Source organism: Perna viridis, chromosome 4, assembly GCF_037379345.1.
Source record: "Perna viridis isolate PV_CMFRI_1.1 ecotype Kerala chromosome 4, ASM3737934v1, whole genome shotgun sequence".
Lineage (NCBI taxonomy): Eukaryota > Metazoa > Mollusca > Bivalvia > Mytilida > Mytilidae > Perna > Perna viridis.
This window is the reverse complement of record NC_142448.1, coordinates 16,447,130-16,461,286: the sequence shown is the minus strand read 5'-3', so window position 1 is coordinate 16,461,286 and position 14,157 is coordinate 16,447,130. Positions and strand designations below refer to the sequence as shown.

The 14,157-nt window shown below is 32.3% G+C and overlaps 1 protein-coding gene across 2 annotated transcripts; it reads left to right on the top strand.

Annotated features, from left to right (window-relative positions):
* Nucleotides 1-1,147: 1,147 nt before the first annotated feature.
* Nucleotides 1,148-13,924, top strand: LOC148619083 (uncharacterized). Of its 2 annotated transcripts, XM_088578624.1 has the most exons (6): nt 1,177-1,866; nt 5,971-6,144; nt 8,654-8,777; nt 9,392-9,580; nt 10,083-10,299; nt 12,061-13,924. In XM_088578624.1, the coding sequence occupies exons 1-5, from the start codon at nt 1,229-1,231 to the stop codon at nt 10,260-10,262; spliced, it is 1,305 nt and encodes a 434-aa protein (XP_088434750.1). In that variant the 5' UTR covers nt 1,177-1,228; the 3' UTR covers nt 10,263-10,299; nt 12,061-13,924. The 2 variants fall into 2 exon arrangements, with proteins under 2 accessions (XP_088434748.1, XP_088434750.1); XM_088578622.1 differs by having other exon boundaries at nt 1,148-1,866; nt 10,083-13,007.
* Nucleotides 13,925-14,157: the final 233 nt, after the last annotated feature.

Genomic DNA, 14,157 nt, shown 5'->3' with positions numbered 1-14,157 from the left:
TCAAAAGTTGGCGGTCGGGGCGATTTTGACACAAAACTTGCATACTTATATTTGCAACGACTTTAGTCCCACTTAACCCGAAGTGTATCAAACAGCCAGTATATAGGGGTTATAGTGCTTGAATATGGCAACAATCGACAGCCAATAGATACTCGATTCCTTAGGATTGAAGTCTCTCACCGGGGCTCAAAAGTTGGCAGTCGGGCCGATTTTGACACAAAACTTGCACATTTTATATTTGCAAACATTATTACCCCCCTTTACCCAAAGTGTATCAAACAGCCACTATATAGGGGTTGTAGTGCTCGAATAGGGTAATATACTACCAATTATTGACCGTTTGTTTAATTTGAGAAAAATTAAAATCAAAGTCAAAAATATTTGGATGAGTAGATAGATATTATCAATACCCTTCAGAATCCGTCTAGATTTTGATGTAGGTATAGGACTTTTTAAGATATTACCTTTGAAAATGTTAAAAACCCTTCCGTGTTTTAGACCTACCCCGACTAGACTCATTGTCTTACAACAATCATTTTGGAACTTTGGTCAACTTTAAGCAAGTGTATAACACAAAAACTACAATAAAATGATATGCAATTATTCCGCTATTTTTTTGACAAAGCGTTACTGTTAGAATTCAATAGTCGAAGCGCGTGCCTCAAAATTTTTAAACATGTTTACTTCATTTTAAACTAAACAAAAATAAATTGAAAGAAACAACAATATTTTTTTTTTAACTTTGGTTAACTTTAAGCACGTGTATAACGCACAAACCACAATGAAATATAGCATCGGGAATTTTGATATATACAGATGGGTAACTTTACTATGAAAGTCACAAAATTTATTTTGCTCAAAGAATCATTTCCTCTTCATTCTTTTGTCACTAACTTTTGTATTTAAATCTTACATATCAACTATGAATGTACAACTTTTTTTAATATAACTTACTACTATCTTCTCCAATATTCAGTTCTCCTATTAAAAAGATATTTTTTTTCATCTTTTTTTTATTCAAACAACAAATAAATATAGTCTATCTCCTCTTGTCGGTATTTTTTTAGTTTCTTGTCGCTAATTCAAGCTTCTTGTCGCTAATTCAAAGTTTCTTGTCGCATATTCAAGTTTCTTGTCGCTTCTTGACGCTTCTTGTCGGAATTAGTGAGACCCGCCGGAACTACTCAGTCATTTCCGCTAGAAAAAAATCTATGTTGTGGTATTGACTATGTCACGTAATGTCCATTTTGCCGAAAAAAGGGAAGGCAGTCCAGAATCTCCCTTGAAAAACGATGACACTTCTGCCAAGAGAAGACTGTCTGATTTAGAAACCGATGTCATGTATGACGATAGTACTGCAAATATCAAAAAGCATAGACATGATTGCTGCAGCATTTCAGGAGAAAGTAAAGGAAACAAACATATCTGTGCTGAAGAAGAAGGCAGTGATTCGACTTTATCTCGGCATGACACAAATAGTCCTATTGTTCTGGATGGTGTTAAGAAAAAAACTTCTGAATGGACTTTTGAATGTCTTCCAAATTTTCGTATTCATATAGACACGCTAGTTCCATCAGATAAGCTTTTAAGTGCTTATGATGTTTTTACCAGAGGCTATATTCATTTTATTAATGAAAGAAATAAATATTCAGATGTTATGAGTAAGGTAGGATTTCGTAGTGCAGATGATAAACAGCTAATTGAGTGTTGTGAACATGCAGTACATGATGTATTCACTATTGACTGTGATCACATGTATGAAGTTTCTGAAGCTGACATCAAGAAAATTGATACGGATTCATGGATTGAAAACTTTGTTGAAACCATTTCTAATACTAAACAGTGGGATGGGAAAGCTCGTAAAAGGTAAGGCATACATGTACTCCATGTTCTAGCTAGGATCTGAAAGAGCAGAGTGCTTGAACTGAAAAGGGTACTTTCACACGTAAAACATAATGAAAAAATGTACTTTATGAAAACAGTAAAATGTACATGTATATTAAGCTTGTTAAGATCATTTTAGAGACGTAAAATCCTAAATATCTATTAGACATAATGCATGTGTACAGGAATCCGAGTTGTTTTGTATCAATTCCCGTTCCCCCTTGTACATGTAAGTGAGTCATTTCGCCCCAATTTAGACGCGTATATTTAAACATTGTCATTAACATTTACCTTTTGATCTTCTTCTCTGAAACCACTTGACACAATGAAACCAAATTGAATACAAATTTTTATTGGCATTACTGGATTGAAGTTGGTGATTTTGGTGCTGATCAGAAATTCAACTTGGCCACTATTGCTAAAAATAGAATGTTCATAGAGGTTGTACCATAAGTTTGGACAGAAGAATTCTGAGACATAGGCCCTTTAGCTTGATGAGATCAATCTTCCTGAAAAATTTCATGAGAATTGAGTGTCTGATTTTGGAGTTATTTCCCTTTTTCATTTTTATTTACATACATGTACATGTATGTTTTGTAGTTTTTGGTTATCAATTTGGAAAGTATAGCAGCTAGCATGACAATTCAAACTTTATTAACAATAGATATATAAAGATAAGATCTGTCATTGGTGCAAGCTTCAGAAAAATTTGTGGACTATTGTTGGAGTTATGGCCCTTGAAAGAGGTCATTCATTTTTAACGATTTTTCTTAATTTTGCCAGTTAGATGAAAAGGACAGCAAATTGATGATTGTTATACATGTACATCTAAATCGGAAAATGTAAAGTACACTAAGATTTTGCTTTAGTGCAAATTTCAGGAAAAAATGTAAATGTACACACACATATATATATATATATATATATATATATATATATATATATATATATACACTTCTTGAGACGTTTAGGTTTCCTGCATGCATGATACCTAAACACATGCTAAATGTTCACCAAACAAACGATAAACAAATGCTTCTATTGTGGTTTAAACACAAGATAAACGAATGCTCCTAGTATGCGTTAAAATGCACGATAGGTGAACACTCATAGCGAATGATGAAAAATAATACATGTAATATTAACAAATAATGACAAAAGAAAAAAAAAATTGAATTATATGAATTATTTAATGAAAATATAAAAACTAATAATAGCAAATTATATAAAAATAACAGTGGAATCAAGGAAATAAAGTACCAAAATAAACAAAGGCTTCTATCGTGAGGTTTAACAAATGTTTGTATCGTGCGTTTAAACAAACACTTGTATCTTGGGTTTAAACGAATGCTTTTATTGTGCATTTAAACCAATGTAAAACAATGTGTAAACGCACAATGCACAAATGCTAAAATTGGAAGCATGAACATTTCAAGGAGTGTACACATGTATGTCTGTTTGCTGTTCATATACACATGGACAGAATTATATATATATAAAAAAAAACAAAATGAAGTTTTCTAAATTAAGAAATCTCTCAGTTAGCATCTATTATTTTGAAAATAAAGTGTTACCTACCTACAATATTTTTCAAGCCAAGGCAATGTAACCCCAAACCGACATGGGCCAAGTCAAATTGCACCAAAAATGGACTTTTGCACTACAATCAAATTGCACCAGTGCCTTTTTTTCCACTGTGTTAATTAAACCTTGGGTATAAATTGCGCCAAGTAAATATTTTATTGACAGAGGCTCCAAACTGGTATCTAGACTACTCCTTTCCTCTTCCAGGCTGTTCCATATTTTGCGAATTTGTCTCATGAATTAAATCCAGTTCTGCAGACAATAATGCTACAAGAAGCAACAGTAAATAGTCTTGCGGTACAAGACTTAAAGTTCCTCTCTAAAGTATATAGACACATATTTTATGTATTTAATGCATTTTATTTGTGGATATCAAATGAAATTACACCGGAAAAGTACAATTTAGTAGAAATAATTCAAAGGGAATGGGGGTAAAATGTCCCAGTACCTGTGTACAACTCCTGATATAAAACAATATGACATAAACAATTTACAGATAAAATTAAATTGAAGCTGTATTAAAACTATTGACTGACTACATGTACAAAGGTAGTTACTCTGACATATTGCACAATCTCCTCTGTTTTACATTAAAAAAAGATCCACTACCCTGTCTTAAAGTGAGTCAAACATACATGTATCTTTATCACAGTTTAATTTATTCGTAAAAAATTTTCCAAAGTGGATTCTTTTAGTCTGTTTCTGTGTAATCAGTTTTACTTGAGTGATATATTGCTCAACCTCTGCTGAGGTACATGTGATATATGTACAACTGCAACAAACATGAGCATGAACATTTTCAAATACATTTCTATTAAACCAAGTTTTGGGTTTGATAGTAGTGGAATGCACCTGTCTGTGGATTTCAGCTCAGCTGGATTATCACTAATAACAATGTTAAATGATGTCCATTCGAAGGACAAATTGTCACTGTCAAGATTGAAGTGGTCAGCATGGGGGGTTTAAAATATACACAGTAGGGGTTACATACAGATGTATACTGTGAAAGTACTTTAATTCGTGGATGCCAATTTTTGTGGATTAGGGAAGAAACACGAATTTGTGGATTCTTGAATTGGTGGTTGTAAGATTTTTCAGTATACACTTCAATTGAAATCTCTTTTTCGTTTTGAACTAAAATTAATGGATTGGCCTTCCCAAGAAAACCACGAAAATTGGTACCCAGTGAACAATAATACTTTCGCAGTAGTTTCTACTACAGTTGCTAAGGGATTACAAAATTTCTCCACTCAAGATATTTAAATTTTAAGATTTCAACCCAAAAGCTTTAGTGAGTGGGTTAAATCTAAGATTTAACTATTGAGAAAGGAGTGCATTGGAGGATAATCTGTTCCTCCAATGAATTCAAAGGCCAAAAGAAAAAAAAATAGCCAAAATTCTCCTAACATGACAGATTTCAACCATCATTGTGTCATATAAATGTATGATACATGTACTTCATTACTATTTGTTGATGCAGTACTACATAACTAATTAGTTTTAAACAAAAATTAAACAGTTGGAAATCAGAAATTATTTAATGACCAACAACAAGAGTAACAAAATTAAAGTAATGTGACCAAATTCTGTTTGTGCCTGTGGAAGTACATGTATGTTACTGTATAATTTTAATTACTTTACTGTAAATTAAGGCACAAGAAATTTTAATTCCCAGCACATGGCTTACAGGTAGATTAAATATCTTTAATCACTCACTTGAGCGCTATGAAAAAGGACAAAGAATGGGAGAACACAGGAGACAGGAGGGCAATTTGTTTATCACAGCGGTTGGGTTATCCCAGCAGTGGGGTAAATCTTTTGAAGAAGGGGTTAAAATATCACAGTTGGAAGGGGGTTAATTTATTGCAGCAGACCCAGGGGTAATTTATCACAGTAGGGGGTTACTGTTAAACTATACCAAGGAGGGGTGGTAATTAATACATGTGTATACAATGTACATGTATATAATTCATTATATAAGCTATCAAGTAAATGTAAGTGAAAAAACCTTTCCTACAAATAAAAATAATGATTAAATATGTAAATAATAGTAAATTACGTGTAATTATGTCACATTAACATGTACTGGCCAAGTCAAGATTTATTAAGAGCTACAATTTCACAGCTGCCTTTTCTCTAACAGGTACATGTACATGTAGTGTGGTACATTTACATTTATGTATTTTCAATGCAGAAAAAAAAAATCATTTAAATACAATATCACATGTCAAAACATTCATGCATGCACATTTGAAAAAAAATCATTTTTTTATTTGATTTTTGAATTTTGAATTTGTGGTGTCCTGTCATATTCATTGTGCAAATTGCTGTAAAAGTTTGATTGTCATGTCCAACTTGTCATGCCAGAAATTTAAATTTGATGTTTGAGCTCTGCAGTATTTTCAATCTCCTTGACAAGCCTTACAAACTCCAATGAGCATGTGTTGACTACATTGTACATGTATTAATAATTGTATTTCTGATTTTTTTGTTTTTGTATAGACTTTGTAGAGATCTATCGAGGCTCAGCCAACTCCTAGAAAGATTAAAGCTGTTTAAAGATCAGCTCCTCTACATGCTTAGAAAACGAAGAAGGGGTGATTTCAAGGAAATATCAGAAGGAATGTATCAAGAATTGTTTGTTTCATTTGCAAGAATATTTGGTTTGAAGATTGTGTAAGTATTTTTATCAAAGAAAAAGCATATTTATCATGCCCACCATGAAATTCGCCATAATTTCTGAATTTTGCAAATGATTGCACATTGATGGTTATTATAAATTTGAAATAATGGAAAGCACAATAAGATCTTTCTTTTGTGTAAATGTCAATAAAAATGTTGACTTTTGTGTGAGTTATCCCACTTTAAGTGTGGTTTTGGCTCCAGTTTTTGGCTGATATTACTCGAAAAGATTTTACTCTGAAACTACCTCACAGATTTCTATGCAGGAATGGTATTGAGCATGTAAGTTACAGATGCTCTGTATTTCAGAATGATCTTATAAAAAGCATTACCGCTGTTACTGAAAAGACAACATAGTGGTCAAATGCAGTATTTTGTTGTTTTCTCCTCCATTTTTTAAAATCATGAACTTTTGTGCTATTTTTTAAGGTAAACATGATATCCATAGTTGATACTGAAGTAACAACTTTTTTTTTTGGGTGGGTGGAGGGGGGCAGCCAATTTCAAAATGGCTTTTTAAAAAATATTTTTACTTGCTTTAATTTTAATGATATTTGGTTAAGTGAGGAATCCAGGTGTCCTGAGTTGAATGATGCTGACAAAAAGTTGTTATGAGCGGCCATTTTAGAAATAGCAGCCGTTTTCCTGCCAATTTTATACTAAGATTTCAATGACATTTGGTTTTAATAGGAAACATAGTATACTGTGTTGAATGGTGATGGTGATATTTTGTTTTAGATGACTTTTTTTTTTAAAATGGCTGCCATTTTCCCACCAATTGTTCTACTTTCTTGGGTTTAAACAATATATAAATGTTATTCTAAGTTAAATGATAATAATGAAAACGATATCATTACCTACTGACTTGGCACAGTTTAGCATGTGAGCTATTCAGGCTCTTTAGAGCGTCTAGTTAGAGACCTCATTTGTTTACAAAGCAAGTGTGGGACACTATCTTAGCTGTTAATTCATGTACATTTTGTGTATAGGAAACCTTCTTAATATATGATGATCAAAAGTTATGACCAATTGATTTCAAATTATCCAGGTGAGAGATTGAGGCTTTCTAGAGGCTCTAGTTTGATTTCTTACGAAAATCTCTGCCAGCCTCTTTCTGTCAGATTTCAGATATCTCCAAGTTTTCAAGTTATAAGGTGTCAAAGAAGCCAGTGCTACTTAAAGGAGACATGACACAAAAAATTATTTTCTCAATTTTTGGTTTATTTGATTTATCATGCCTATATATAATAAAATCGCCCCCTTGTAGTCACTTACATCATTTAATCAAAGATAAATTGATTCAAAATCGACAGTGACCCAAGCCATACAAATTTTAATTAGCCTTGTGGTCATGTGATCATTTTACGTCATTGGTTCTCAATTCATAGATTTAGTGGTTGAAATGTGTCAGGCTTCTGCATTTTATACATGATTTCTACAACTGAGAGTGAAAACATTGAAAGTTTTGGTTTGCCAGTGAATATATACTTACATGATATTTTCATGTCACGTCTCCTTTAAAAAGAGAGGCTCAGGAGAGCTAGAATTGCTTGTTGAACCATTTGCTTATTTGAAAAACAAGAGGAATGAGACAGGCAATGTTAAAATTAGCTGAATTGTCAAAAGAAAGAAATGTTTTAATAGCATTTTTTTTACCTGAAATAGGTTGTTAAAGGCAACGGTTTTTGACCTCTATGTTCCATTTTTAGCTCACCAGGCTGAAGTTCGTGTGAGCTATTGCCATCACTTGTCATCCATTGTCATCGTCGTCCGTCTTCATCAACAATTTTTCTAAACTCTTCTCCACTGAAATTACTTGACCAATTGTAACCAAACTTGGTATAAATGTTCCTTGAGATATCCTGCATAGATATGATGTGTGGATTTTTGATCTGTCAAAAAACATGGCCGCCATTACTAAAAATGGAATATAGGAGTCGGGCAGTAGTTTTTCACATATATCTCTAAAACCATAAGGTTTAGCAATATTCTGACTGCTGGATGAAAGTGTTTAGCATAATGAGATCTATCTGCAGTCAATTTTTTATTTTGATCCATTAAGCCATGTTGGAGTTATTGCCCTTTTTCAAAGGTTTTTGCTATGTTTTAATGTTATTTCTTTCAAAAATCTTCTCCTATGACACTACTTTACCAATTGAAACCACAGTTGGTATGAATGTTTCTTGGGGTATCCTGTATAGAAATGATGTCGGAATTTTTGATCTGTCAAAAAAACATGGCCACAGTTACTAAAAATAGAAGGAACAAATCCCAAATTTGCACTTTCACTTTACACACTGACTTTGTGAAGTTGGGACTGAATTTGATCATGGTGCTGCATATAACTGATTTATTTTAATCTTATTTTCATGAACATTTCACAGCTCGCTCACAGTATTTCTAGTTGTTCATGGAGTACAAATGTAGCTGCCCTATCATGCTAACTATGTTGTAGGGTATTCTAAAAAATATTTTTCCATTGCATGCCAAATTTAATTTTCAGGAGTGGGTCCAATGTTGAAAAATACACATTAAAGATCAATGACACTGACATTGTTGCTATACCAGATGGATTGGTAATCCATACCACAGATACAGATGAGGACAAGATATGTGCTATCATTGAGGTATTAATATTTCATTTGTGTCATGCAGCAGAAATCAAGCACATTTGTCATAAATTTAAAATTAAAAATGAAAAAATATATATACATTTAACAACTTTTTCAGGTAAAAAAATAAATCTTTTTGTTAGATGAATCACAAAAAATCACAAAAAAAATTGGTGGTCATATGCCAATAACTATATTTCACTGTACTCAATGTCATGTCTGTTTTGTCTTTGTCATACAACTTTAATAAATGAAACATGCAGTTAATGATACTTTATATGATTTTTATCCCCTTGTCTAGCTATAACTCTAAAACGTTGCTTTTAATTTTTATGAAATATTAGTGATTTGCTTTTTTGCTATTCAGTGTGAGCTAGCTGCCTTTTGAATTATATACATACATTTGATTTTTTTTTAATTTTGAGTCATGGGACTTAATTTGTAAAAAATGTTGAACTAATGTTTTACAATTAATAACCCTAAATTGTGTCAGTTATTAAGTTACAGTGTGACAATTAATGCAGTCTAGATAGCATGTTTGCAAACATATACTTGTTGATTTAGTGTTTATCTTGAGTTCCTTGATCAAATAACATTGACCACTGATTTAACATCACTTGCATTAATAGGTGAAGCGTTACAAGGAAGATGAAGACATGGATGTTGTTAGAACTTTGCGAAAAACAAAGAAAGCATACTATGCTGAACATATTGGATCATCATTGAAAGGTCAGCTTGGAGGTCAATTCCTTTGTACTTTATCATCTTCTGCTTTTGGAAACAATGGAATCTATGGGTTTCTTGTACAAGGAACAAATGTAAGTCAAAGCATCAATAGAAATCAGTTGATGACCTAATACAGTTAATGTGTGTCTGTCTGTCTATACATTTGTTTATCTGTTTGTTCATCTCTCTTTTCATAGGACTTTCTTTTGTATACTTTGATCATCCTATTAGTGCAAGTTAAACATATTGACTGTTTATTCATAAGGCTTTAAAATGCCAATGTCATAGTATCACTTTAATCCATGCCCACTGCTCATGTGACCAGAACTACTTTTTTCGTTCATACATAGTTGCTACTACGTAAACAAATGTGTAACCTAGTTGACAGCCATTTTGTTACCAATGTAAATATTCAGTTGTAGCAATTTTGGTACCATTTTCACAATGAATATAGCTCAAACATTTTTTTTCATATTCTATGCCATTTATGCATTTTAATTGTTGGATAAAATGAACCAGAGATTCCCAACTTAGGGGAGCTACCTGAGCAAGTCATGCTACTTGCTACTTGTATACATTGTTATTGTATTGCAGGTGACCTTGACAACTTTTACACCAGAAAATGGATATTATGAAAATTTATGCAAGGGATTTTTGCAGAAAAAGGAGGCAGTAATAACATTCAGCAAAGAATATAACATTCTGAAGAGAGAAGATAGAAGAGACTTAGTACAAACATTCTTAGACATGGGGAAACTACTTCACCATGTTTAGGTGCCTTTGATTTTATTCTTCATAACCTTGAAACAAGGTATTTTGTGAAATAAGAATAATTTTGGAATTTGGAAAATAATTCAAAAAATAATTTGCAAGACTAACATTTACTAAGGGGGGTAGTCATGCTGGCTAAATGTAAATGTTCATCTAAAAAAATATTTTTTTACTTATTTTCCAAATTCAAAAATGATTCCAAATGTAAATAATACCCAGTTTTGAAATCTCTTTCAAAATCAGTAAATAGGTTTCAAGCAATTGTTTGGCTAAACAATATTCTATCATTGCTACAAATAATTTGAAGATCCAAACTTGAAATCAAAGACGATTTGAGAGACTTCTTTTGGGCATTGAAAGATGTGAAGTAATAAATTTGCTGTAATGAGAATCACCCACATAAACTGTTCTAAAGGATTACAGGTTTGCATATCTCTGAAATTAGTTTTAAAGATCAACATTCAGTTTAAACATTTAAGAAAAAGCAGTTCTGTTATATATGGAAATGCAAATTTATGATTTTAGTTATTTTTACACCAAGTTACTGTGAAAGTTCTTTAATTCCTGGATACCAATTTTTGTGGATTAGGGAAATAACACAAGTTTGTGGATTTGTAGTAATGAGGTTTTCATTATACATATTAATGGGAATCTCCTTTTAACCCCCCCTGGCTATAGGCCTTGTGAGCTATTGCCATCACTTAACATCCGATGTTGTTGTAAACAATTTTTCTAAACTCTTTTCCTCTGTTACTTAAAATAGGACATAAAGTCAGACATATGTTTTTCACATTTATCTTGAAAACTGTCTGGTATAGCAAAACTCTTTCTATTTCCAAAATGATCCTTATGATAAGGCCTACAAAAGTTTTTAATGAATCAACATTATCAGATGACTCTTTTTCAGAGTTATTGTCCTTGAAAGGTTAAAAATTAATTTTTTTTTTACAGTTTTTAGCCAGTATCTTGAAAACTATGATAGAAAGAAGAAAACTTTTACTGCTGAAATGATCTTTTTGATGAGGCATTCAAAGTCTGTGCTCTTTCAAAGGTGTCAGACAATTCTTTGTTAGTTATTGTCCTTGAAAGGTGAAAAATGACAGTTTTTGGCCAATATCTATAGTAGAACTATAATAGATAGAAGGAAACTATTAACTGATGAAAGATCTTTGTGATTAGGCCTACAATGTCTACATAAAAACGACTGTTAGAATTGTTGCCCTTGAATGGTGGAAAATAATTTTGACAAATTTAGTAGAAAGAAAGAAAGGATCAATTGGTGAAATGAATTATATGATGAGGTCTACAAAAGTCTGCATTGACTCAAGAGATTTTGGACAACTCTTTGTTAGAGTTATTGCCCTTGAAAGGTGAAAAATGATTTGAAAACTATAATAGATAGATAGAAAGCATCAATTGATAAAATGATCTTAATGATAAGTTTGACCAAAGTCTTCTTTTTAGTCAAATTGTTGGACAACTCCATGTTAAAGTAATTGCCTTTGAAAGAAAAAAAAAATAACCAGGTGAGTGATTCGGACTCTTTGGAGCCTCTTGTTAGCTTATCTGACCCTAAGGTTACAAACAATCCTCATTTTGAAGTGATCTAATATATAATATAGCTGCCATCACTACAGGGTGTCAAGTCCCTATAAATTCCTATATTGTCATATAAATTTGAAGGTCCCTATATTTTTCCTACAATTCATTAAAATCCCTATAAAACCCTATATATTCAGAAAAATCTGTGATATTGTTTCCGAAATAATAATAAAAAAACTGATATTTATTTATTAAATAGCTGCTTAAGTGATCAGGATGTAGTAATAGGAGATAAAGTGAGACGTCTCATGGTAAAGTTGAGTTCTAAACAAAAAAGAAAGCAAAAGTAGGAATTCATGCATTTTACCGGAGATCAGTTGAGCACTAACAGAAGAGACTGCAACTGAGGAATCCCCTAATCATGAGTTCTAGTTGTCTCAATCCATTGAAAAAGACAGGAACAGTCAGTGAGTCTGTCAGATGTATTCAACAAATAACCAGACAACTAGAACCGACAATTTATTTTGTTTTGGTTACTGATGAGTTGAAATGTTATCAGCACGATACAAATCTGCCTGTAGCAGTGGAGGAGCAAGAAAATGACCACTTCTGGAAAGGTGATAATGGCAAAACTTAAGTACAGACTATTGGAAAAAGTAATTAAAACAGCTTTTGTATTGCCACATGGAAATGCGGATGTTTTAAGGAGTTTGTCAGTGAATATTAATGTGGTTACTGATAATAAGGCTTTGCTTTAAAAGCAAGCCATTAATTGCATGCCAATGTTGAAAGAAACTAAAAAGAACTGGCTTTGAAGCTTGTACATAAGGAAAAGAATTGGAATTATCCAAAGCAAGGGGGAAAGGGAAAATGAAGAAAGATTGAAGAGAGAACGAGAAGAAGAACTAGCAGCTACCAAAAAAATGGACAAAGAGAGCTACATTTATAGAACTGTCAGAAAGAGAAACACAAGTTAAGATTGATACAGATGCAGGCAATGCTCTCATTAAAGAAGGAAAAATGAAACTAGAGAATTAAGGAAAAGGACATAGATAGATCATCTCTTCAGGTTACCCAAATGATGATGGATACAGGTTTAAGCTAATCAGAAAAAGCCTTAAAGGAGCCGAAAAAAAATCAGAGAGAAACGACAGCGTTGAAGAAGGGGAAAAGCTCTGTGTTACAAAAGGTCACTTCTATTGGGGACATTGATGACACAATGCAAGCAAAGCATGGTACAAAACATCATGAACATCATGAACACCGTCATCTATCAAGTTAAAAAAAGCAGGATGACAAGGAAAGCAGTTCTAAAAGCAAGGGAGAGAAATCAACGAGGAGAAAAAGTGAAACAACTGCAAGATATGAAGAAAATAGAAAGAAACAAAAACATTAATGACATTTTCTTGTATTCATTAATATTTGTTTCTTTAATTTTTAATGGGATATAAAGAGTAACTTTATAATTGCTTAACATAAATTAGGAAAAATACTAAATGGGAGAAAAGGAAATGGCTGTAGAAGAGGAGGAGGCCATAATACACGTACTTATAATTGAGGGTTATATATAGGTTTTGTATCAGAGATATATAAGAGCTGGACACGAAAGTAATCAAAGTTAAATGTCTTTTTAGTTTACAATGTATGTTGTCATATTATTCCAGTTTTTATTAAAATACCAAATTTGCTAGATTTGTAGGCTGAAAACATAGACTTTCAACACAAATCCTTCAATAAAAACCCCATATATCCCTATAAATTTATTTAAAAATCCCTTTATTTGCCCTATAAATTGAAAAAAAAATCCCTATAATACTGTTTTTAGGCCAAAAGTGGCTTGACACCCTGTAACTAGAAATAGAACATTGGATTCTTACCATATGTTTTTGCTTGTATCTTAAAAACTGTAATAGGCGAAATCAGAGACAATTAAGGCTCTTCGTGCCGATGAGATCTATTTTCACTGAAAATTTTATGATAATTGAATTACGAATTTTGGAATTATTGCTCTTTTTATGCTTATTTTACATATTTTTTGACAGTTTTAAGTTATTTATTTGAAAAGTATAGCAGCTTGTTTGACAATTCAATCTGTATTAACAAAATAAAGACAAGATCCATCATTGGTGTCAGTGCTTTCATTAAGAGCCCGTACCCGGTACTTCCACCCGGCTACGGTAGCGTCTGGTACCGGTAGAATAAATTTTAAAAAAATCATGACGAAAAAATCTAGTAAATAGATTTATAAGATCGTTCCGTCTGTAGGCTATGTCTTCAAAATCGTTATCTCAAGTATTTATTATTGTTTATATGGGTGTCTTTGTCGAGGTTGACAACAAGTCAACACGTGAAACAA

Coding starts and splice junctions, on each gene's coding strand:
- LOC148619083 (XM_088578624.1), top strand. CDS start 1,229: ATGTCACGTAATGTCCATTTTGCCGAAAAAAGGGAAGGCAGTCCAGAA. Junction 6,145..8,653: donor ATATTTGGTTTGAAGATTGT/GTAAGTATTTTT, acceptor TTTAATTTTCAG/GAGTGGGTCCAATGTTGAAA. Junction 9,581..10,082: donor TTCTTGTACAAGGAACAAAT/GTAAGTCAAAGC, acceptor ATTGTATTGCAG/GTGACCTTGACAACTTTTAC.